This window comes from Anas acuta, chromosome 9 (genome assembly GCF_963932015.1).
Source record: "Anas acuta chromosome 9, bAnaAcu1.1, whole genome shotgun sequence".
NCBI classification, from domain to species: domain Eukaryota; kingdom Metazoa; phylum Chordata; class Aves; order Anseriformes; family Anatidae; genus Anas; species Anas acuta.
In genome coordinates, this window is record NC_088987.1 from 18216488 (window position 1) to 18241951 (window position 25464).

Below are 25464 nucleotides of genomic sequence, written 5' to 3' on the forward strand. Positions count from 1 at the left end.
AACATCACCCTCAGCCCTCTGGCCTGCTTGCAAGGACGCGCAGCACCATGCTGCCTCTTGCAGCCCCCTCTGCTGAGCTTTCTGCTCCTGGCAGGGCTGGGTGCTGTGGTGCTGCGGGCCTGGGGTCCTTGGGGTTAGAGGTGGCTGTGGTGTGGGATATCAGCGTGTTGGGATCTCTGTAAACTGTGGGTACTTGGGTTCCCGACAGCAGGGAACAGAGCTGCAGGACGTGTGGGGCAGACCCGTGCCGGGCCATGCACACAGGCTGGAAACTTGCCTGGGGCAGGGTAATTACGGGAGGCGGCGCTTTTTGTGCGGGTTGTGTGCACCGACTTGCTAAACAGTCTTGTGATGAATATCTTATTTAAGAGGATTTTAGGACACGTGTTGTAGTTACTCCTAGTTTCTTGTACAAATAGGGGAGAGGTTAGAGAAATGAACTCTGAAAAGGCTTTTTTGTATTTCTGGCCAAGGCTCTGCGTGGTCGTTTGTTGCTGCAGGTGTGCCATGTGTGTCCTGGCTGCCCACTGTGGTCCCAGGGCCAGCAGTCTGTATGACCGATACGGCTGTCTCACATTGCATCCTTCATTTCTTTCCTAGGCCAGAAAACTCAACTCGAGGTGAGATGTGGGCATGAAGAACTGCGTGCACAGCTTGGATGTGGCAGCAGCTCGCCTGGACCTCACCTGGCCACCCCGCTGTGACTGGAAGGGTTTTGCAAAAGCTGCTGTGGACAGCGAAGGAACCTGGAGATGAAGGTAACAGCCATGCCTCTCTGCCCTTCCCTGTGCCTCTTTTTGCTTTTGCAGGCCTGGCAGCAAGAGCATGACTGCTGTCAGCATGGTAAGGACACGTATATATGAAGGCATTGCTGTCTGTGGAGGGGCTGCCTTGAGTTGCATGAGAAGTTGGGAGGGGTGTGAAGAGAACTGGGAGGGCTCTCTGCTCTTCCGCTTGCACCTCCCCTCTACTTTCTGTAAAGCAAAAAATGTTTGTTCTGCTTCTGGGGGGAGCTCTTGTAAATGTTGATACGTACTGGCTAAGCTCCAGAGATAAATGCCTGAGATGCGGTTGCATTCTGACTTGCATAAAACTAAAATGAGATGTGTGCTGGGGCTCGCTTTGGTTTCTTTCCCCAGAAACCCCTTGGGGGTATTGCTGGTGGCACTGGGGTAGAGTAATTAGCTGGATGGGTTCACAGACAACCTCTGCTCAACGTCCCTGAAGATTTCCATGCTTTCACTGGTGGTGCCCCTACATTTTTGCCCTCTCCATCGCTCTTCCCTGACATCCTGTTCCTTATCACAGCACTGCAAGCATTCATTAGCTGTCTCCCTGGATGATTAGCTGGTCCAATGGATGATGAGCTGTGCTGCCTATGGAATGTTCCCAGTGCTTTGTGCTTCAGTGTGGGGCCAGGTTAGTCTAATAAGTGTGTGAATGGGCTACTCTTTGGTGCCCAGTTCAGTGTTTTGGTTGGGCACAGCAAGATTTTGGGTAACCTGACTGGGAAGGTGGTGGTGCCAGGAGCCCCAAGGTGAATGCAGACCTCTGCTTTGTCACGTTCCCCGTTTAACACCACCTTCTGCACATGGGAGACCAGAGGAAAGCAAACTCAGCAGGGGAGATTTTTAGTAGTGATTGCAAATATGGGTTTTGGACTTACGCCCATTTTCATGTGTGAAGAGGGTTTGAGAGGATTTCATTGTACAGTTGCTTTTTTTAATCCCTAACTTTCTGGCATCAGGAATGCCAGGCAGCGGTGGCCTCTGTCCCTTCCCCATTTCCTCCACCGCTGGAAACATGGTAGTCGTCCCTCCGCTGCTTAAAACCTGAATCTTTAATATGGAAAACGCACCCCCCTCTCTTCCCTTCTGGCCAGGGAACGCTTCCCAGTGTTGTATTACCTTTAGCATTGCAAACTGGAGAGCCCCAGCCGCGGTGGAGCGGCTCAGCAACCTCCTGCCTGTGGACTGAGGGCAGGGAGCGGCTGCTGCTCTAGTGCCTCGAGACCCAGGGGTACTGGACCCTACCAGCACCAGCAGGAGTGGGAATGCGCTGCTGGAGACAGGTGAGTGGAGGAGAGAAGAGGCACGGCACGTTGCCCTGGGCATCTTTGGCAGCTGTTGTTTTCCTGGGGAAAGAAGGAAACTGAGCCACAGACGGCTTCTGGTGAGAGGATTTTGGTGTAGAATAGAGGATCAAGCAGGTCAGCCATGGAGTGTTGCCTATGTAAAAACTTTTATTTGTGTGTGTGTGTGTGTGTGTGTGTGGAAACAAGGGGTTTTGTTTGTTTTCCTCCCATGTTCCTTGATGAGAATCCTCTGCTCATCAGGCAAAGAAGTGACTCACGATGTGACCTTGGGCTTGCTGCTGAGATAACAGGATCTTGGAGCGCTGTTTATCTTGCAGGAGTGGGACTCGTACTCCCTGGGAAGGTGTGGCAGCACGGAGCAGCTCCGTGAGCCCACGTGAAGTGTAAGTTTGCACTAGCCAGTGTTACTTTAGCCTCGGTTGGATGCCAGTCTTTAGGACAGCAGAAATCTAAGGCCAAGCTGACCTCTCAAGCACAATTTTTGCTTTTAATCCAGAGATATTCATTCTCTTAACCTACCTTGGTAGGACAAAGTCTTTATCTCCTTTTGAAGCGCTGAGAAGTTGGTCTGTTGGACAGTCACACCCAAACCTTTTACTAAATGAGGTTTTGGGAACCGTGTCCCCCTGGTACGTGGGGCCTGGGTGACAGACAGGAGGAGCACAGCCACGCACAAGGACGACGGGAGGCTCATTGTGCTGCCTCTTCAGCAGCAGCAGTTCTGCAGCGTGGGTGTCCAGGCTGGTTGAGCACACTCAGCACTGTCTTGGACCCGGTACTAAAATACAGTTTCCTCTAAAAGGGATGCGTGAAGTATTGTGCAAGATAGCAGAGTAATTAAGCATTGTGTAAGATAACAGAGTAATTAATTCTGAACACTTGATTCTGAAGCACAGTGCCAGCCCACCTGGGTGGTTTTCCTTTAGGGTGGCTCCGCCGTTGCTATCGGTTTTGGGCAGCTTTCTGGATTGGGAGCTGGTCGTTTGTGCTTGCGGCTCTGGGTCTCCTGGTGCCAGCCTGCTTCTGCCTGTTCAGGGCTTCTGCCGGCTTATGTTTACGAGGTCTGTGCTGCAGTCCCCCGGCTTATTCACTTCTGTGTATATTATTCTGGAGTAATTGGTGTTGGTTAGCAATATCAGGGTTTAAAAGAATGCCTGTACACATACCTATGTGTAAATATACCTGGGGGTGTTTATATTTGATTTTACAGGTGTGTGTGTGTATATTTGTGCTCTTAACGACAAGTGGTTGTGAAGCTGTACTTCTGTAAGCGGGATGGTGCTCTTGGCTTGGGTTAGGGTTGTACTCGGTTCCAGTCAAGGCAAGCAGGTGTCTTGCTCACCTTCTGTTCAGGTTTACGGGTGCAGTTGCTGGAGCTACTTCTGTTGCCAGCTCCTGGTGCAGAAGATGACCAGCTCAGGCGTTGCTTCTGATGTGAAGCTTCCACAGGAGTCGTACGTTGGCTCTGAAACCCACAGCATCTTGGTGAGCAGAGGACAGGAGCCCAGAACAGTCACTGCACACTGGGGGTCTGGGAGAGATGGGAGGAAAGCTGACAAAAACAAACAAAAAGCAGATAAGAGAAGGACTTTCAAAAAGGAAGGTTCATGGAGGGGAGGAGGAGCTCTGGAGACGGATGTGAGGATCCCACTGAGGCAGGAGGTGACTGCAGACCGCTTCACCCTGGGGAAAGGCCACAGAAATTTGAGCATCCCCTCATGCAGAGCCAGTGCTGAAAGGAGAGTAAAGGGCCTTAGGAAAGGTTTCCCAGGAAGAAGAGGAATGCTGGAGATGCAGTTATGGTAGGAAAGCTGCTGGTTCCACATTGGTCACGTGTGGCAGAAGCAGCTGTGTGGTGGGAGCTCCTTCAGCAGCACTGCACTGGTTTGGGGAGGGCCTCCCGGCTGCTGTCAGGAGCAGCTGTGGCAGAGGTTGTGCATCCTCGGTCTCTTAAAAATAGCTCTCTTAAAAACAGCGGCAGTCAGAGAAGTGGTTTTGTTAAGCGTAAACCACCAGCGCATCTGTGCTTGTTGCTCGAGCAAGTGTTTGGTTAGACTGTGCTGAACGCTGTACTTCCATCTCCTGAAACAGCAGAGCCCTCGCAGAGTCAAAGGGTTCAGGTGACCCAGCGCCTTGAGGTGAGCGTGTGGGGAACTCCGTCCCACTTCCTTTCTCTTACCTACATTGTTGCCTCTTTTGGCTGCAAACCTGCAGAGATCTCCATGAGTGCTTGTCGTCTCACCTCTTGCTCAGGTGGTCTGCTGTGAGCGAGCCAGCTGAGGACAGGTATGAGCATCCAGAAGCAGCTGTGGTCTGAGGAAAGCCAGCTTGGTCCGCCGAAGGTTGCTGTGCAGCTTGTGTGTGTGAGTACTGCGTGGTCTCCAAGCAGAACCCCAGGGACGTGAGGTTTTGGAGCAGTGGAGGCAGGAGCACCACAGTGTGTTGGCTTTGCCTGTTGTGCTGGTGTTGGGGTAGTTGGGGAGCTTTTAAAGCCCCCTCAGAAAGGGCATGCGAGGTTAGCCCCGAGTATTCTCATTGCTACAGCACGGGTGCTCCGCTGTTTGAGATCTGCTACAGGTAAAGCCTTACAGAGGCGTAGGCTTTTTTAGGGGTGCAGTTTAGGCTTTATATGAGACCCAGGGCGAGAGGAATGTAAAAGCTGGAGCAGGCTTATCATCTTAACAGACTTAAGAGAGTATTCTTAAAACTATTGCTTTCTATGTTTAACACTTAAGGAGGAAGAAGAATTTAGAGAAGATGACTTGCAGAAGTACTTACATGACTTACATAAAACCGTGGCCTCTATGCATGTTGGACAGCTTTCTGAAAAGCTTTTCTTTCAGCTACATCAATTTCTTACTGCATCCTGAATACATTATTTCCTAATTCAAAAATAGGAGGGGAATATAAGAACAGAAGTATGTGAGTATATATATTTGTGATACATCTTGTTCAGGTGGACAAATGGCTTGAGACAAGCCAGCAGCATGCACTGTGAGCCCAGAAGGACACCTGTGTCCTGGGCTGCAGCAAAAGAGGAGTAGCCAGCGGGTGGAGGGAGGGGATTGTCCCCCTCTGCTCTGCCCTGGTGAGGCCCCTCTTGGAGCACTGCATCCAGGTCTGGGGCCCCCAGCACAGGAAGGATGTGGGGCTGTTAGAGCGGGTCCAGAGGAGGGCCACAAAGATGATCAAGGGCTGGAGCACCTCTCCTACAAAGATAGGCTGAGAGAGCTGGGGCTGTTCAGCCTCCAGAAGAGAAGGCTCTGCGGTGACCTCATTGTGCCCTTTCAGTACTTAGAGGGGACTTACAGAAAGGATGGAGAAGGACTCTTTACTAGGGTAGATAATGATAGGACAAAGGGGAATGGTCTTAAACTAAAAGAAAATAGATTTAGAGATTAGGAGGAAATTCTTCACTCGAAGGGTGGTGAGGCACTGGCACAGGTTGCCCAGAGAAGCTGTAGATGCCCCATCCCTGGAGGCATCCAAGGCCAGGCTGGATGCGGTCTTGGCCAACCTGATCTAGTGGGTGGTGTCCCTGCCTATGGCAGTGGGTTGGAACTGGGCGATCTTTGTGGTCCCTTCCAGCTCAGGCCGTTCTGTGATTGTATGATATCAGTGGAAGCAGAAGGAAATTAGCTGAATTGACCTCATTCTTGAAGAGGGGGAAAAAAAGGACTACTGAAATGCAAATTAATAATCACAAGATAGTTTGAGAGGACATTGCTAGGCTTTTTTTCTAGCTCTTTGCTCTCATACTGGGAGTGATGCACAGCCTTCTAAATGAGAGGGGATGAACTAACTAGGGTACCTGGTTTTGGGGATTCTCAGCCAGTTTTGCTGAGGGTCTGCTGCTGTGATTACCTGAGGATGGGAAAGGCATCTGTGTGCTTGCAGGGGAGTGGGATGATGAAGAGATGGACTCAAGTAATGGATACAGCACAGGCAGATCTGTGCACCTGTATGTTCAGATTACTGTTGTGCTTGTGCCCAAACTGCAGCAGACTGTGATTAGAGTCAACATTTGGTTCTCCCTGTGTTGAAAACCAGTCCTGCACCCAGAGATTTGCCAGGAGACCCCAGAATGGCCACTGTGTACCTCCAGATCCCTTTGCAAGCTTGGACGTGTTGTGGTAGAAGCCTGGATCATGTTCTGAGGAACTGGAGAAGGGAAAATTGTGGGAAGGAGATGGGGATACACCACTGGGGAGGATTCCCTTATCTGTAGGACTGATGATAGTGCATATGAAGGGTCACCTCTAGTTCTGGTCCAGAATTCCTGCTTTTTCCATGCCTGGTGATTGCCTGTCCTCAACAGGTAAATGGGGATACTGGTTGTCCCTTAAAACTGAGTAAAAGCAGGCAGGTTTGTTTAAATAAAATAAATGAGTAACTTTAACCTAAAGCTTGATCTGAGCTAGATCAAAAGTCAGCCTTGTTTAAAGTTTTGTGAACTTTAAGCCCAGTGCTTTCCACTTGGGAGGTTAGGTCTGATGTTAAGCAACAAGAAGGACTTGCCATGTCTCAAATGAATCAGGCAGGTGCTGGAGGTGGTGTAAGATCACCCTTCCAGGCTCTAGCCCCGTGTGGGATGTTGTTGTGTGCAAGATGACAGCCGTGTGAAAACAGCAGTTCTTGCTTGAAAGCAGCCAGGCGCGGTGTCAAATGCTGCAGACTTCCTGTGAGTCACCTGCCTGCTGCTGGCTGTGGGAGCCTGTCACATACCACAGCTCAACTGGATTTTGCTTGCGGGTGAAGGAAATCTGAGTTCCTCGTCTGCACATAAGCGTAGAAGTCTGCTTCAGAGATAGAGATCATTTTGGCATGTCTGCTTGTCTGTGCAGCCCATCTAGACATTTTGCTGCAAGAGATAACTGTATGTAGCGTATGCCGCACGATCTAATCTAAGAGATGAGTTTTGCAGTATTCTGCACGTTCTCTGTGATTTGTGAAAGTTTGGTTCAGCTGAATGTTGAGCATTTGATGCTGACATTCAAACTCTTTTCTTAAGGATGGTGGAAGCCTCACTGATGCATTTTGGCCTCCTCTGTTTGGGTTATTGACATACTTTAAATAATTGCATGGATTTTGTGATTATGGTTCCTGAATGAGTGATGCATAATGGATTAGATTCACAGTGAGGTCCGGGGCATCTGCTGCAGTGTGCTCCTTAGGATCGGGAATACACCACTGAAGGTCGTCTGCTGATCACCTCATGCTTGCTGTGCTCCCATTTGTTTTGGGAAACGGTTTTGGCTTAGGCAGGGCTCGAGTCAAGTGGAACCTAATGAGAAGAAGATTTCCAGGAACAGTCTAACTCCCCGCAGATACACCGGTTGCTTGGCTTACTGCAGTTCATGGCCGCAGGACACCAGCAGGACTCACAAGGTACACCCTCTCCTATATGCCTCACAGGTGATGTTGTGAGCTTCCCTTCAGGATTCACTCAGCAAAGATGAAGTCAGTCTTGGCAGTGCTGTGAAATGGCTGATCTGAGGACAGAAATGACTGATGCAGCGAGATGTTAACGCAGTATTGAAACAGAACCAATTTGTGATGTTACAAAAGGAAAAAATGCAGTACAGATAAGTGTGTCTTTCCCTTGGGGCACAAATTGTGAATTAATGCTGTTAGGTGTGTGCTCATCTCAGGGCAAACAACATTCAGGATCCTCCAGCTGCTATGGCTAGGAAATTGCTCAATTTTTAGCAGTTACGTTCAGAAAGCATGGTGAGGGTGAGGAGCGAAGTGAGTGTTGTAACTGGAGATGGCAATGCTTGGTGCTTACTACCGTCCGGGTTCCTTGCGTTCCAGTTGAGGTTGGCCTTTCCTGAAGCCACTTCCTTCGCAGAAGAAGAAATCTGGCTTCTTCATGACCAGGTGGCAACAAGGGGAAGGGAGGAGAGCTGCGTGCTCGTGCAGCCTGCTTCTAGGAGCTATGACCTTGTTTAGCTGTTCTGGAGTCACATTTTTGGCTACATCTTCCCTCAGTACCTCATCCTTCCTCCCAATGAAGAAGGTGAGCACCTTCCATTTTTCTTTAGGTCATAGAAGAGCTTACAGCCTGCTGAAATGTGTTGTGCTATAGCCAGTGCCAGAACCAATGCTGCGCAGAGGAGATAAAATGGCTGCGGCCTCCTTTACCGCTTCAGGGAGCAACCCGTGTTTCTGTTGGATTTAGCTGTCTAAAACGCTTCCTCCATGCCTGCAAGCCACCACCTGGCTGTGATGAAAAACACATTTGTGCTGAGATTTGTTGTTGTTTCGCTTTTGTTTCTGTTTGTTCAGCAGCCCTGGTCTCCGTTTTGTGCAGCTGGCTCGGCGGCGTGCCCTGCGCTCAGCCTGTCTCCGGCCCATGGCTGCCACGCTGCGTGCCCTCAGGGGCTGCTGCCCGCTGCCTGGGTGCCTGCATCTGTCTCCTGGGGCCGTGCGGACCCCGGGGAGATGGGCCACCACTAACCAGGGCATGGGGAAGCAGAATGACACCTGGCAGAGCTTGGGAACCACTGCTGCTGGGGCGGTGACCAAGTCGTTCGTGTCCGCAGGCCCCATGGCGGCAGCTGTGGGGTGGCATGGGGCCTGGTGGAGGCTGGAGTTTTCTCTGAGTTTTCTGGACTTTGTACCTGTCTTTTCTCCTAGGAAAAAGCAGGCTGATAACAGTTGGAACAGGAGGTGTTATTAAATAGGCTTGAGAGACACTACAACAGTCTTTATTGCCCTTTTGGCCTCAGTAAACTTTAATTAAACACACTTCAGTATCACAAAGGTAGTGTTTTTTTCCCTCCAGCAACTGTGTTAATCCTCTGTAATTAACGTACTGCACTTAGATCACTTTATACCCTGCTCATAGGCACAGCGGTCCTTCACTGGGATGCTGTCATGGTATAGTGTGAGGAAATAAAAAGGGGAAATCTCCAGCTAGATGGTATCCAGCGAGTGCTCTCTGCTTGCCGCGTGGTGCCAGGCCCCACGTCCCAAGGAGGAGCAGTAATGGCACATAGGGCCAGGAGGCATCTGTATGCTCCTACATAGCCTTTGTGGTGCTAGATCCTTCAGCTGGGAGCATGGCCGTTGGTTTTTGGGTGGACGGTACCCTTGTATGTGTCTGTTTGTGGTGGGGGTCAAGGAAAGAAAACTGTGAGGAGATTTTAAGTGAAGTGTTTATCAGGGAAGTTTCAGTAATATTTTCTGTTCTTATAAATACATATGTGAAACTTTGAGCAGGAGGAGTGTTTTAAGTTCCTTAAATGCCTTTAAACATACCTAGATGCCCAGATTTATGCTAAATGTTTATATTTCATGAGATTTATAAAATTGAGTCTCAATCAGGCAAGGTCACTTCCCTGGTGACTTTCCTATGGGCTTACTGAAGGTAGATACTTTTTAAACGAGTACCAAGAGGTCTATTGACCAGTTACCAGTAACTCAGACTGGATTTTAACAAACAAGTCCTTGAAGTTTGTTTGTTTTTTGCACATGGACCAGCTTTCTCTTCTGCGTGTCTGCTCTGCTTTGTGAAAGCTGCAAGAAATGCTCAAGCGTTTATTAAATCTCACAAACACAGTTTTAAAGCTGGGTCCATCGCAACACTATCAGCCTGTAATTTGTTTTTGAAATAGTAGCTGGGGGTCAAAACCAAGGTAGAGCTGTGCTTGCTGCTGTTCGCATCTGAAGCCCAGATAGGCCATGAGCTCGCTGCGAGGGGACGTGACTTGTGGATGTGCCTTGGCAAAACACATTTGCTATCTTCTACTGCAAATATTTTGGCTTCAGAGATCCTAGCTGCTGCTTCAACAGTGAACAATATTCAGGATGTTTTGATATATAGATTCCTACATATCTGTTATGTGGGCTTCTGTCTTACAGCATGACAGTTAACCTGGACATGGGTTTCCCCGGTAGCTTGTGCTTGGTGATAACCACTTGGCCAGGGCACTTTCAGCCCTCATGGCCTGCTGATACGTGACTGGAAGAGGTATCAGCTTAGCTTGCTTAACACTGATTGGGGGGATCAAAAGCAAGTGTTATGGGGTTATGGAAAAACATTTGACTATGGTAACGTGGTTTTCCCCTCTTCTGTTTTTGTCAGGGACAGAAGAATTAGTTGTCTGTAATTTTGATCTTCCTCTTTATATTCCATTATTCAGTTTCCTTGCATGGGAAGGAACTACTTCGATTTTGAGAATTAATTGAAACTCTTGTTAAATAATTTCTTTTTACAAATTCTCTGAAAATCACATGTTCTGATGGGCTGTAATGGGTGTCCGTTCTAGTCTTGTTTGCTGTGGTCGTGGTGTGCCTTTTGTTCTCAGCGCCTGATACTTCTTGAGGAATGCTCTTGCCACCTTTATGTCTCTCTTACATTATAGAATTATGGGTTTCGTAATGATAAAAAATGATTTATTTTAAACATTGCAAGAAATCTTTTGCTTGCCATGCAGGGACTTTTGATAAGTGCTTTCTGAAACCAGTGGCTTCAGAATTGCCATTTCAATTCTGTGCTCCGGTGAGGTTGGTGTGGCAGAGCGCTGTGGTGGGTGCCAGCTCTGTGTATGAAAAGAAGAACCAAAGCTGAGTATTGCTGCTGGGCCAAACAGCAGGCAGTGGATGTGCAGTTGTGCAAGTTGATTCCAATCTCTTAGTTGGCATTGAGCTAGGTTCTTCTCTGAGCAAGTTCTAAAGAGTGATTGCATTGTCCTTGAAGAGATGGAAAGATATCATGCCCACCTGGAAAAGGCTGGCGTCACAGAAGTATTATCCTGAGGGGCTCTGGCTGGCACAAAATGTGTTTGTTGTCCTGGGGCCATGGCATACCGGTTAGGTGTCTTGGTGTGCGAAGATATTTGCAGAGGCACTAAGTGTTGACCTGCCACATGCTGCTAATTTAAAATAAAGAATTGCTGCCCTCTCATTTTGAAAGATAAACACCCTGGAGAAACACATTACCGGAGAAGAGAGGAGAAAACGAGGAAGTAATTTGTTTGATCTGAAGTCATAATATAAAGTAAATAGTCCTAAATGAGTGCTCACACCCTGGTTTTTATAGCTCAGGAATTTCTACTGTTGGCTTCAGTGTGGCAATTGTTATGATAAAGCTTAAAAAATAAATAAAATAATTTAATTAGAATAAATTTAATTAATTAAAAATAATTTTAGATGATGAAAACCTCACTAGTAAAGTCATGATACTAGTGGGGCACAGGTATGAGACAAGCAGTGCTTTTGGGAATCAGTACTGTACATGCATGGTATAATGTGCTTTTTCTTTTGTTCTTCAGTTTGAACATGAAACAGGCAATTTTAGAAATGAAAAGCTTGTTACCAGCAATGTTCTCCAGATCTCTTACTACAGAGTGAGGCTTTTCTGCAGGAGAAGTCTTAAACGGCAGTGCTGCTTGCAACAGACTCTCATGGGAATGTGCCCATCATGAGATGACTTCTGTTTTACACTGACCTCTAAAAACTCCTTTCCCCCACCCCCCCCCCACCCCGGAGCGAGCATTGCCAGTGCTTCCAGGTCCTTGGAAGTGATTCCCCATCAGGAGAGCAGGGGAGCTCTGGCAGTATGCCCCCCCCGTCTGAGCAGGACACGCTGCCAGAGCCTCCTGGGCTGATACTAACCCTGTGGCTGAGCCATTTTGAGTATTATTCTCCTATACACAGCAGGGCCAAGGACTGTTATGTTACTACAGGTCCGGGGCAAAGGGTTGTGCTTGCGGCTTTGCAGAAGGAGAGGATAGGCTTTTTGGTGTTAACAGTTCTCCTAACAGCCTGGTAATGAAAATGGCAATGTGATGCACTTGTCAGAGCTGGAGATCCTCCCTCTGCATATGCTGAGGTCTCAGAAGGGGCAAGGGGTCAGGACTGTCCCTGGTACTGTCACTAGCCATTACGTTGGCATAGCTGTACTGTACAGCTGTGCTAACTCCTTGCTTCCTCTCTTGGTGCTTCAGGACTGAAGACAGCCCCTGTACACACATGCTGTGGAAGCGTGATAGCAGCAGGGTTCCCACCTCTGGAAGCTGCACCCCAGTGCTGCGGGGCACACTGCTCCTGTTATGAGGAAAAAAAAAAACAACAAGGAACTGCTGAGAAGTAAGTCTTCTCTGTTCATCGAATTGAAATCCATGCAGCTGGATTAACAGGCCAGGCTACACAGAGTGCTAGAGATTTTCTGAAACCTAGCTCTGCAGGGGCAGACCTTTAGCTTTAACTTTAGCTTTAATAAACGTGTTATCGGCTCTCACCCTGATGTACTGAGTCTGTGAAAAGTACAGTTTCTTCCACTGCAAAATGGCACAGTCATAGTTTGTTTACAGCTATAAAGATTCTTGATAATTCTTCCTTTTTTTTTATTTATTATTTTTCTATTCCCTGGGACAGTAATAGGATTTTTTTTCCCTCCGTTTCCCTGGGAATGTTACTTTAATTTGAATGGAGGGATTCATGCCCTGCAGCTCTGTGTCTTCCCCCTTCAGGTATCCTCTTCTTTTTAAACACTTCGATGTGAGCTCATGCTGCTGGGCACTGCTCCTTCACAGGCTCCTTGCAGAAGCTGCTGGTGGAGGGAAGGCACAGCACTGAGAATTTACAGAAAATGAACACAAGCTAAAAGGTGTAGTTGCAGTGTAAAATATTCTTGTGGGGGGCAAGAAAACACTCAAAAATTATCTAGCAAGATCTGGGAAGTAAAGCTTTCCTTCCTTGTATTCGGTCATGGTAGAGTTGTGGGTACAGATGGAAATAAGCCACGCATAAGTGAAGGAAATCTGGAAAGAAATTTAAATGTTGTATATCCAAAAAAGACTGAGGAACAACTTGCTAAAGTATAAGGTTTTTGCAGGTACATCAGAGGCAAGAAAACTGCTGGCAAATGATACTGGTATGTAAATGGAGGTAGCAAAGAGAAGCCTGGTAGGGCAGGTGGTGTTCCCCACTTGTCCCATCCCCAGACGCCACACCTCTGGAGCTGTCTTTTAAATTGAAGGTGTTATTTGACATGGCTGCTGAATACTTTGAAACAACTTGTCTGTACCAGCAGTTCTAAGGGGCTGAAATGCGGAAATCCTGAGTAGCAGCAGCCTGTTCACTGGGTCCCTGACCCGGAAAAATGGGAGGTAACAAACAGGATGAGACATTTCAAAGGGACTGCAGTGAGATCCATTGTTTCAGACCAGTAAACAAATTAAAAAAAAAACAACAGTTGGCAGCTCTAGTATACATAAGAATATGTAATGGAGAAGTCTCATCCTCTGTTTGCAGAAGAGGATGTTTCAAATCTATTTACCTCTTTCCTCTTTTTTCATTTTAAGTTTGCAAGCCTGCAGAGAGGGAAGGGAACTTGAGTTTTCAAGTTTCTGGTGAGATTGCTCACCAAGAGCCTCAGAAAAAACCTAAGCTGTCAAGGGATAAGAAAGTTCCTGTCCTGGATTAGTAACTGCTTGGTGGGTAGGAAGCCAAGTGGTCAGATTTCACAGCACCACAGGACTCCTGCAAGGATTCACTCCCAGATCTCTGCTGTTCAGCAGCAATAAATGATCTGAAGAGGAGAGGAACAGCAAGGTTGTAAGCACGGCTTGCTTTGTCCACAGGGGACTTCTAAGACCAGAGGAAAAACCGGGAAGCTGCAGAGCGAGCTGGAGATCCCAGGTGACAGGGCAAGGGATGTTTGTGGTAGCAGAGGTGCAATAGAGCTCCTTGGGTTTATTCTGTTCCTGACCTCTGTGTGATGGGGGCAGCTCTCTGAGTTATGCTTGTAACACACCGTGAACTTCTCGCAGACAGCGCGGAGCTTGGGGCTTAGAGACCAGCCATGAAGGAAATAGAAGCAGAGGAAGTTGTGGAAGGAGAGCAAAGCAGCCTGGCTGTGGGGCCACACGGCCTGAGCTGAGTGTGCCAGTGCCCTGGGCCTGTGCCCAAGGACGTTGGTGACATGCAGGGGGTGCTGAGGGAGTCGGCCGGGATGGCCAGGGGTATGGAGAGGCAGTGCAAGGGGAGAGTGAGTCAAGCAGGGTGCAGCTTGGAAGAGCACCAAGCAGAAAAAGGAGGGAGTTGAGAGGCACACAGCCATGGGTGAAGGCAGGAGGGGTGCTGGGGAGCAGTCGGGTTAGCTGCTCTGATCCGGAGAGAGGAGGGGATGTCCCTGCAGAGAGCAGCACTGCAGCCTGCGTCACCCCCAGCTGTTCTGCACGCGGGAGGGGGCTCAAGATCAGGCAAATAAATCTGTGGAGGGCGGGCGTTAGTACAGCCAATGATACAGCTGCAACCCTAAACATTTCTGGAAGCTGGGTGTATTTCTGGGAGAGAAGCATATTCACATGTTTGCCCATAGTTGCATGGTTTCCATATATATCCGCTTCTGGTCGCTGTAAAAAACAGGTGAGAGCTTGCCAGGCTTTTTGTCTTAACACAGCAAAGCCACCGTCATAAGCACTTCTAGGGCAGATCTGCTGTGGGTCGTGGAAGTGTGGATTGCCAGCTGTTCTTTGCCCGACTAAGGCAGCTGTTCTTTCCTACCACTCGGCAGACAAAACCACCGTGACCTCGGCTGGTGGTCTGCATCAGGACGCGAGCCTCCAGGCTGAGAGAACGCAGGAGGCAGTGTTCTGACACTTCGTGTGTTAAGACCTGAGTTCAGTAAGGTACTTGAACATAAAAGTTAACTAAAGGAGTGCAGGTTATGATGTAATTCCCTGCCTGCCTTGACGATGCAGCATTGCTTATCTGCTCTCTGCAGAGGGCTAAAATTTAGCCCTCGAGAGCTGGCTGCATGGAGCTAGCTTGTCCGCTGATAGCGGAGCTGATGCAGAGCCAGACTCTGTCACCTCCAAAGAAGCACACTTGTGCAAAGCACACTGACACAGAAGTGCTTACAAATGACTTACCTACAGGTCTTGGAGGAGAGCACCTCTCAGGTGCTATCCCAGCCTGCCCAGAAAATAAGTTGTCTTCCCTCTTGGCAAAAAAGACTCTGCCAGCTTACAAATCAAAGCAGAGTAACTGTTTCCATTGCAGTTATCGAGGTGGGGTTGCACCCTATGAAGTGCTGAACTGAGTTTTCCACGTTCCTTTGTGTGGCCTGGGAAGAAGAGGTGCTGTGACTTGTTCAGCATCTCCTGCTGCAGGGCATCAGGAGAGGCATCCCAGCAGGAACTTGCACCGAGCTTGGGCTTCCCATAAGATCACTCGTCGAGATGAACTTGCTGCTCCTCTGGGTGATCCTAGCCATGGGAAACAAAAGCTGACAATACGGAAACATGCCTGCTGTGGCCGCGATCTGGAAGCCTGAAGTTTCGTGGAAGTCAGCCCCTCATCGTGTGTAAAGACGCAGAACAGAGTCAGGGTGGGGGGCTGTGTGACGTGTGTTCAGAGGGAGGCGTCTTGGAGCTTCGCACTGAACTGAGACATGACGGCTCTATTTTGGTGTTTCTGTTTCTCTATATATAGATTTTGAAAGCACTGCTGTCTACATTAGGGCTGCTCGCAGAGCCCGGGGCAGGCTGGAGGCTGACTCAGCGGTGCAGTGGCTCACGCAGCACCCTGCCTCTGCCGCGCTGCCAGCCCCTGCCCGCACCCGCTCCAAAGCGCTGCAGGTCAGTGCAGAGCAGCAAAGAGGGGGCAAAGCATCCTGCGGTGACCACGACAGAAAAGGAGCTGCGAGCAGCATGGGGAACCTTTTATAAGCCGCTTGTAAGAGAGGCTGCAGTGAGGTTTCTTATCTCCTCCCTGCACACACGCTCCTTCCCTATTTGCTGGAGCTCTGCCTCCAAAATGCTGCCGACCAAAAAGACCTCAGCGTGCCTTTCTAGCGCTTGCTTCTCAGGCAAATGAAAAAACAGGTGGTCTGTCAAGGCAGAGGAAATTATGGCAATGAAAACTAGAATTACTTGTGCTTCTTGATTTATTTACCTGTTTGTTTATTTGTTTCATGGTTTACGAAGTGGGGGTAGAAGAATGCCTTTTAATTGTGGGCTGCACTGTGACAAGTCAGGATGATTAATAGATTTAAAAGTAGTCAGCACTGGGATACGTGACTAATTTAGGACCTAATCCTATGAACTGGAGCATTTGTAATTTAGCTTACAGGGTATTCTACTGACTCAGTGTTCCTGCAGAAACAATTTACTTCTTGAAATGCATCACACTGTGTGAAATCTTCTCTTGCTGTGTTTCCTCAGTGGAGTGAAGCTGTGAAGTCTAAAATACGTTCTTCTGGACAGTGTTCTGTGAGGACCTGTGGATAAAGTATTATGCAGTAGAGTAATCTTTCACACTACGTGCTCTTACTTTGAAAAAGCAGGGAGTCTTCTATGCCGTTGCTTTTGAGGAGTGCATGAATTACAGCAGGCAGCAAGATATTTCCCCAGGAAAAGTTACCTTTTTTTTTTTAATATTATTTCTTTGTCCCTGTGCAATGTTCATTGCATATCCACAGCTGGAAGCAGCATCCATCGAGAAGGCTGTCAGTCTGGTGGGAGCAGATAGCCTATGAGCAGGCTCCCAGTTTGGCTGAGGCTAGATTTCCAACTAGTAGGGAAGATGAGTGGTGAGCAAAGTTTGAACCACTCATTCTGAGTGGGTGTTTAAGCTTTTAAAAAGCCGGTGTGTTAGTAATATTTTCTCTGCTGAGCATTCCATGCTTGGGTAACAGTTTTTATGGGACTGCTGTGCTTAGCTGAGAAATTTGTGTTGATCTCCAGAGCCATGAGGTTCTTCCATAATAGTTTTTTTTTTTTTTTTTTTTTTCTTTCTTTCAGGTGTTTCTTGAACTCTTCCGTGTGTCACACAACCGTTGTGTTTTGGTATATCCTGCTTTGACTCCGGGCCAAAAATCTGCCAACAGCCAACAATGACTTGAGCTGAAGACCTACTGTTTTGTCCAACAGGTAGTATTCGGTAGTTGGTGGCTTCTAATAAGTCACAGCTTAGCATGGCTTGCTTTCAGCAACTTGTCCAAGGAGGGAGTTGGCACTAGTGCCTTGACTTGAGGCATGGTCTGCATGCCTGCCTGCCTCCCTGGGCGTGCCGGGAGGCAGTTTGTGTGAAATGGTTTCACTGGAGAATGTGGCTTTGTAGAAGAGGCATGAAGGCAGAAACACCTGAAGGCCATCTGACATGTTTTCTGTTGGCAGTGTTTTTCCATGCCAGAAATTTTCTCTTGAACGTGTGTAACTCTCAAGGTGTTTGTGCCTCAGCACGGTTCCTACACTGGCCCTTTGTGCTACCTGGGCTAAGTTCTCCTGCCACTGACATGCCCCCTTTTATTACATAGGATGGGAGCTGGAGGTGGCTGCTTAGATGAGGTAGCACATAAGAGGACAGGCAGCGCTGTACAACAGGGTCTGGCTTTACTTTCCATAGGGCTGACATACATAGAATAACGTCTATCAGAGGACATTTATAAACCCAAACGTGCTGTGGATTAATTGGCTCCCTGCAGCTGTTTAGTGAGGTCTCGCACTGAGAGTACACTCAGCCCACTGCAGATTTGCAGAAGTTTCCTACGTAGTCACCAGATGTGTCAGTGTTGGGCTGGTGAAACTGCTGGTGTTCATGAACTCACAGGTTTTTTCCACTGTAATGTGTCTCATTATGTATGTTTTGTTAGTGTTCAGGCCTGTGGTCAAGTGGAAGCTCAGTTTTGGAAATGCTCCTGCTGGGATTTGGTTATTGACTGACTGGGATGGGAAGGGAAGCCAATGCAAGTCTGTTCATTTGATTTTTGAGGTGGTGGACTTTGAAATGAAAGCTTTACAGAGACTGAAATGTTAAAATTGCCCCTCTGTTCTCTCTCTCCCCTCTTATTGCCTGCACACTTCTGCTTATAACTTTACACATAGGCATGCGTGTGCACGCCCCCTGACTGAGGTGTGTTCCTCTCTCCCAGGACCAGCTTCCTGCCCTGTGGTAGTTGTCCCACTTGGATGCAACGTACACTATGGTTCACATCAATGTATTGAAAAAAGTTATGTGTGGTCTTGTGGTGATACTGATAGCTCTGACAGTTTGCCTTTGGAAAGAGACAAGACGAAGCTACTATGTTCCTTTCAAGACTGAGAACGATGATTCACAGATTCACAGGACTTCAGAAAAGTGGAACCTGCTTAAATCACAGGACCTTGTCCATGAAGCAGCTGGCGGAATGGGTCAGATGCCTAAAACTTTGCTCAGTAACGAAAATAAAGTAAAAGGCGGCATCTCTGGAATGGTGGAAAAGTCCAAGAAAGCATCAGACTACATGAAGGTATGGGATAAGGACAGCTCATCGCAAAATCTTATACCCAGGCTGCAGAAGGTCAGAAAAAACTACCTGTCCATGAACAAGTACAACGTGACCTACAGTGGGAAGAGGAACACCGTTAAACTCAGCCCAGAGCAGCTGCTGTGCCAGCTACGGGACAGGGTGAATGTGTCCATGATACATGGATTGGACAGTCCATTTAACACATCCGAATGGCTGCGATACCTGCCGGAGAAAAGCCTCAATGAAACGGTGGGCCGTCTGGGTCGCTGTGCTGTCGTGTCCTCAGCAGGGTCTCTGAAATCATCTCGTTTGGGACCAGAGATAGGTTGGTATTTTTCTACAAGGATAAAGTCATTGGTACTGTTCTATAACTTGCATTGAACAGACGGGGGACCTAGTGGCGTGTTCTTACTCTGCTGTAGTCATGGGGGTATTTAAAATAAATTGAAATATTTTCCTTACAGTTTTGCTATAGTCAGTGAACATTACAGCATAGGAGAAGATGGGAATGATGATGAGAGATGCTTCTCAATCCGAGTGTTTACACTGCACAGTATAGGCTGCATTACGACGCTAGCTGATGGTGCCTGTGAGCATTAGACCTGGGACAAGCCTTGGCCATATCTGCTGGCATGAGCAACCACTGGTGGCAGCAGCCACCTCTCAGTGGTAGAAATAGAAGCGATTTTAATACAAAACAGATGCAGTCTCAACTCTGGAATCTTGTGAAGATTTGATTATGGTGTAATACTGCTCTTCTTCAGAAGGAAAGCAGTAAGTAGAAACATTTCCCCAAACGGATAAGCCGCAAGGGGCTGGGTTTTGTTGAGAGGACATGACTTATGTGCAGGCAGTTCCGTTCTGGCTAGGCCTTTTAATTTTCATGATCATGTTGACATCACCAGAGGGCAGAACTAATATGGATAACAGGAAGTCTTGGCACCTCAAGTGTTTGTTTCTTGAGGGAGTGTGGGATGTGTTGAGTAATGCCAGTGTGCTCGTTTCACACTCAACAGTCAGGAGCTTTTTTATTCAGAAAGACATCTGCAGAGAAGGAAGTAAAAAAAAAAAAAAAAAGAAAAAGAAACAACACCAAAGGGGGAAATAAAGACACAGCCCTGATCAATCTGCTCTAGTTGACCTAGTGTTGGGCAGAGAGGCTGGGTGTAGGCAGTCTTCAGAGGTCCCTTCCAACCTCAGTGACTGATTGTTGCTCGTGGCTTTTGAGGAGTGACGCTGCCTCACTGAGCCACAAGGCAGTGGCTGCGTTTGGGTGGCCTGCCAGATGATGGTCTGTGCTGTGCTGTCTTCTTGATACATTAGGAAGTAGGAGGCCATGTTTATCTGAAGTTAATACAATAATTCATAAATGCTGAAGCATCAGTCTTATAGCGTGGATTATAAAGAGGTGTGTTTTGATGCTAAAGCTTACAGAAAGCAGCATGCAGGGAAACCAGCTCTCCAGCCTTCAGCTCTGGGTTTTGTGCTTGACAGAAAATTCGCCTGTGCCTGCAGGTCACTCAGCTTTCTTCACTCCTTATTGTCTGAGGCTCAGTTGAGATTCATACTGTGCTAAACTGACTGCAGGAGTTTTAAAGCCTGTGGTTGTCTCTCCTGTAGAAATTGTTTGCAAGCATCAGTGTGTTAGGCTATCAGCTGGATCAGGTCCCCTTGGCCTGTACTAAGCTGGAAGTAGCCTTCATCCTTTGAAAGAAGGAGACGGATAGCCCTTTGATGCATTATTGATGAACAACCTAGGGAAAGCCTTCAGAATTGTGGTCCCAAGCTGCTAGGAAGGGGCTGAACAGTCTGAAGTGTGTTAAAATGTGCTGAAGGAAGCAATGAAAAAGGCACTGTCAGTGTTAACCAAGGTAGCGTTGCCTCCTGATACAAATCGTGGTTGACAGGTGGTTGATGGAATTGTTTCACCTAATAAAGAACATTTGAGGCCAGGTAGGTCAATGCCTGGGAAGTCAGACATGGCTTTTTCTTTGAGCACCTCCCTGGGCTTGTTTAGGTTCCTCCTGAAGTTCAGTCCCTGAACGTTTCTACAGAGGTGACCTGATCTCTTGTTTAACACTCTCCTCTGACCCAGCTGGCTTGTTTCCAGTGGTGTCCATGTTAGGCTCCTGCATGTCAATACAACAGCTCCTTTCTCCCTAACGAGACCCCTCGGGAGCCGAGGGCATTGCAGCAGCATGTTGTACCTCAGTCGCAGCGCTGCGAGCATGCTGGATGTGGAAAGCAATGTCACTGTGCCTGCAGTCAGTCTCTTCCTCTGCCCCCAAACTGCAGCACCAGGCTGTTCCAAGTCACCGGGGATGAATTCTGGAGAGGTCACTGTAATGTGCCATTAGCCCCGCTGGGGCCCCAGGCGAGCGTGTCTCCTGCTTCAGTCCCAGACCTGACCCCTTTCGCTTAGGCGATCATCTCTGCTAATGGTTCTGCACGGTTTTGGGTGCTCGGAGCCTGCTCTCACTGCAGCCCCTTCAGCTGGGCAGTGTGAGTAGTGAAGGACGCAGGGGTGTGTGTGTAGTTTTCCCTGACACGTGTCGGTGTAGGAAAAGCCATGGTTTGGTTGGAGGAGGGTGCCAAAAAGAAGCTAAATCTGACCTACTTGAAATGAGGCATTTTCCTAGATGTTTGGAGGAGCACAGGGGGCTGATCAGGTATCATTGCTTTTCAGTGACGAGGAAACGCTTGCTCTGTGCAATCACATTAGGACAGCAAATGAGCAGCAGTTGGTGTAGGGAGGTCTGGTGGATGGAACAGGAGATCCTGGTAGATGGGCAGCTCTCGCCTTACTGGCTTCTTGGTGCAGGCAAAAATTACAAATTGCCAGGTTGCAGTGGTCGTGTGCCTGCAGCCAGGGCACCGTGCTGCCCCAGGGGGTGATGCCAGCAGAGGAGAATGCAGTGAATCCCAAAGCGTTTAGCAAGCCGGGCCTGTTAAATACACAATGATGGTTTTATTTCTGCAACGTGGGAGGTACCCTGGCCGACTGAAGCCAGCTTCATTTGCCTCTGTGATCATTCGACACATTTTTCAGGCGGGTAAACCTCCAGGCTGTGAGAGAGGACAGTGGCTTACAGTTATTTCCTAAGTCTTTATTTTGCAGCCAGCCACATGGTAAATCACTTGTGCATCGGTCTGTGTCCCCGTAGTGTTAGAAAGGAAGAAGAGGGGAATGGAGAGACATCCTACGCTGTCCTGTGCAGTGCAAATACTGCGGCTGCTCTCTGAACCTGCGAGTGAATTGTGCTTTGAAAAAGTGGATTTCTAAAAGTGCATTGATCATGGAGCTAGGCTAGCACTTCTTTCACAGCATCTGGGCTGGTACTTGCAGTAGTTACAGGGAAACTCTCCAGCAACTAGCCAAATTGCATGAGAAGTGTGGGTGAACAACCTACTGCGCATCTCCCCTGTAGCTGCAGGAGCAGCTGCCGGCTCACTGGTTTCCCTCTGTTTTCCTTTCAGACAGCCATGATGCCGTCTTGCGGTTTAATGGGGCTCCTGTCAAAGGATTTCAGGAAGACGTGGGGCAAAAGACAACGATTCGTCTCGTTAACTCCCAGGTGGGTCTGATGAATGTGCCCAGATGGACCGAGAGTGCCACGACTGTGTGCTTCTCTGCTTGGGAGCTGCATGGTAGGGAGCGGCTTTCCTTCTAACAGGGGACGCTGGCAGGTCCTCTCCTCATTGCTCAGATACCTTCTGAGCTTACTGCAGTTAAATTACCAGGTGCTAGCGAATGCCTGCTTGCATTCTACTGTAAGGCCAAGGTAATTTGTTTTTCAGCTTGGCTCTTCCAAAGCCCAGCTGCACCCTTGCTGTTGGGAATTGGGAATGTGAGGCACAAGCATCACTGTAGCTAAGAAAAGACCAACCTTAGGTGTCTTCAAATATATTCTTGCTTCTTGCGCAAATGCTGGGTCACCGTCTGCCAGGGTGGCTGTGCTCTGTTCTGCTGCTTGCTGCCTCTCAGTTCCCCTGTGCTAAAACAGGTCTCAGACATGGGGCATGTCCTTGCTCAGCCAGTCTTTTTTTTTAGCAGATGCATCTGGCTGCTGACATCCTTCCTCAACTCTGTGTGACCTCTCCGTGTTTTATCATTTCCTTTGGGTGTATGTTTTACAATATCAGATAGCGTTATCGCTTAAGAGGACTCTTTCTGGAGAATGTGACTATTGCCTCATGGTGATAAGTCATTAATCAGTGAAAACCTGTGCATGACCTGGGTGATCCCAGGCTTAGCTGCACAGGGAGGAGGGCGGCAGCCTGCCTGTAGAGGTGTGTAATGTATAGGTGTAGCCACATCATTACACTCCATGGAGATGTGCCTGCAGCCGTGGTTGGCATTTTTCACCTGCCACCATTCCCTCTAAATGGAGATGCCAGCTTAGAAAACTTCAATTATGGGGCAAGAAAAACTGTTGCAATTTCTGGAGGCTGAAGTTACCTCCAAGTGCGCTGTTGGTCTAGCTGCTGCCCAGGGCTAAAGGTGCAAGTCCCTCCATGGGAGGCATCTCCCTTCGGGAGTTTCTAAGGTTGTTTAATAACTGTTTTAATATATTTTCTACAATAAGCAAAACCAAATTGATTGGGGAACAGTACCCTCTCGGTAGTTTGCTCACTAGTCTCTAGGACATATCAGGGGCTGTGTGGTTTTAAAAGCAGGGTGGGGGTATCTTGTACTGAACATCTGTTAAAAAGGGGAAGATTAACGGGTTGATGTCAGTGGTGGGGGAGAAATTTGGGATCTTCAGATCTGGGGATAGGCTTGTAGGTCCACAAGCTTCATGGATGTTCTAAATAAAGAAGTCCTTTAATACCTTGCTTATTTTCTCAGACCTTTGCTGTTTCATCAGTACTGCTTCCTTTAATGGCATGTTTTCCTGCAGTCTTATGCAAAGCATCAATTTGTGCTGGGAAAGGACTTGCATCTTACAAAAATAAGGGCTGAGGACTCTGGGGGGGGGAATGCCAATGTCGTTATGTAGGACACGATTCCTTTCTGCAGAAATGGCCAGGGAGCAGAGCACCTCGCTCCTCCCAGCCCTTGTTTACAGCTCTTGGCTGGCTTTTCATTGCAAGGGAGAGCACTGCTTTGGCTGTGTTGGCTGTTATTGGCACTAACGAGTCTGCAGGGAGGAGAAGGAAGGAGATAGCACATCAGTGGAATGAAGTAAGGTGGGGATGGGAAAGAGGGAGCATGCTTAGATTGTGGGGCAGTGACTGCAATAGCTGGAGGGAAGGAGCTTGTTTTGATATGGTCGATTGTACCAGGAAGACAGGTGCTGTATTAACAAGCTACTTGCTAAACAAGCTGGCTAAATAACAAATCTAGCTAGGAAATAAATAGATAGAACCACTGAAACGAAAATGAACCGCCCAGGTGCCTTGCCCTGTTTCTGCCCTGCGTGGGGCTGCATCCCACCCTTGCTAGGAGGAAGGGCAGCAGGCGCCTGCCGCCGCGCTCCCCCTGCCAACCCTGCTGCAGCCCTGTGCTGCGGTGTCAAGGCGTGCTGCTGCCCACTGACCCAGATCCTGCTGCTGCTGCAAGGAAAGGAGGCCGTGCAGCACACGTGGTCGAGGACAAAGCCTAATCCGCTGGAGCTGAGACCAGATGGAAGGCAGCCCTTGTTGCTTTCTGAGTAACAGACGGGCTGGCCGCAGCATCCACATGTGCTGGTTAATGGGGATGCTCAGGGAAACGCTCTGCTGCTGGAGGCAGCCTGGATGCTCAAGGATAAATTGAATAGACCTTACCAAGATCCTTGGAGGGCATGGGGACAGATAGGAGCTGATTTTTATGACGTAGCTTCTCTGGGACGTAAAGTTCTGCAGATGTGTGTTAGGCTTGCGTGTAGGGAGGGCAGAAGGTCAGCCCCTGTCCTCGGACACCACTTGCTTTTTGCTGCAAACCTGTGCTAGCACTGGCTGTTGGGGGCTGTGCTCGTCATGTCTGAGCTGTCGAGGGAGTTGTGTCCTCACCTCCGTCCTGTGGGGCTCGCTCAGTAACTGGTGGTGGGGTGGCTGTGGCTCTGCTCGAGGAAGCCTCGCTGCTAAGCCACCTGCGGGTGCCGGCAGTGGTCTGTTTGTCACCGTGGTGTGTTTGTTGTTCTCCTTCAAGCTTGTCACCGTCGAGCAGCAGCAGTTCCTGAGGGATGCGCTGTATAACACTGGGATCTTAATTATCTGGGATCCAGCACCATATCATGCAGAAATTCATGAGGTAAGGCCGAGTTTTCTCTAAATAAAATCAGATGCAAATGTTTTGAAGTGCAACTGTTAACTCGCTTCCCCCTAATATGGGCAACCACTCATTTTAAGGCCATTCTTGTTCCCCCCCTTCATTGTCATGGCTGTATCCATACCTACAAGAGCATCCCATGCAGCTCTGGTCTGAGGGGAGCATTTGCCTGTTCCTGGTCCCTGTGCAGGGCTTCAGGCTGGGTGTAACAGGTCACTACATTGACTTTTTCATGGGCTGTTGCCAGCAGCAGGAGCCCACCAGTGGCTGCAGCTGTTGCAGCCCCCCTGCAGAGGGATGATCTCTCTCTGTTGGCTGCTGTAAGGTTTGCTGCTGAGAGATGCTTGGGTATTTAGAGGCACCAGTCAGACATAAGAGGTACTTGATGCAGTATGATTGGATTTGAAAACCCTCTGAAGATCTTAGCAAATGTCACCTCTCTGTGTTAGCTAGATTTTCAGTTGTGGGTGTTGCAATCCCCTTAGCATTCGCTTTGCTTTTTGAGCACAAAAGGGGGCTATTTGATAAGCGATGAGCTTTGGAGGCTCCAGGTGAAGCAGATAGGAGTGAATAATCCATTTTTTACTTTTGTTTTAAGCCCTGTCTGTATCTGAGAGTTTTTATGCCCCTCTTTGCTCTGGACTGCATTTCTTATTTTCTCACCAATGTTTATTTTTTTGCCTAGTCCCACCTCTCGAGGAGATGTAAGGGTGTATGTACAGCCTGGTTATGAGTCAGTGAAAGCAGGATGGGATATTTTTAGCGTAAAAAAATCTATCAAAATGACTGTAAGAAAACAGAGAATTCCTGAATATATTTATTGAAAGTGGAAGTATCAAGATGCAAATCGGTTCATACTGTTTGAGACAGCTG

The 25464-nt window shown here is 48.4% G+C and overlaps 1 protein-coding gene across 18 annotated transcripts in view; it reads left to right on the top strand.

Annotated features, from left to right (window-relative positions):
- The window catches only part of ST6GAL1 (ST6 beta-galactoside alpha-2,6-sialyltransferase 1), a 47979-nt gene that overhangs the window by 18428 nt on the left and 4087 nt on the right, over positions 1-25464 (top strand). For 5 of the 18 annotated variants that reach the window (XM_068692732.1, XM_068692729.1, XM_068692735.1 and 2 more), the window contains exons 2-5: positions 601-758; positions 21816-21913; positions 23359-23523; positions 24472-24573. In XM_068692732.1, the coding sequence (XP_068548833.1) occupies positions 659-758; positions 21816-21913; positions 23359-23523; positions 24472-24573 (465 nt within the window). In that variant the 5' untranslated portion in view covers positions 601-658. Of the gene's footprint in view, positions 1-600; positions 759-1308; positions 1420-2318; positions 2479-4101; positions 4234-4348; positions 4459-12048; positions 12191-15664; positions 15688-15760; positions 15785-16851; positions 16981-17981; positions 18664-21815; positions 21914-23358; positions 23524-24471; positions 24574-25464 lie in introns of those variants that run through there. The other 13 variants (XM_068692717.1, XM_068692721.1, XM_068692720.1 and 10 more) reach the window with 13 other exon arrangements.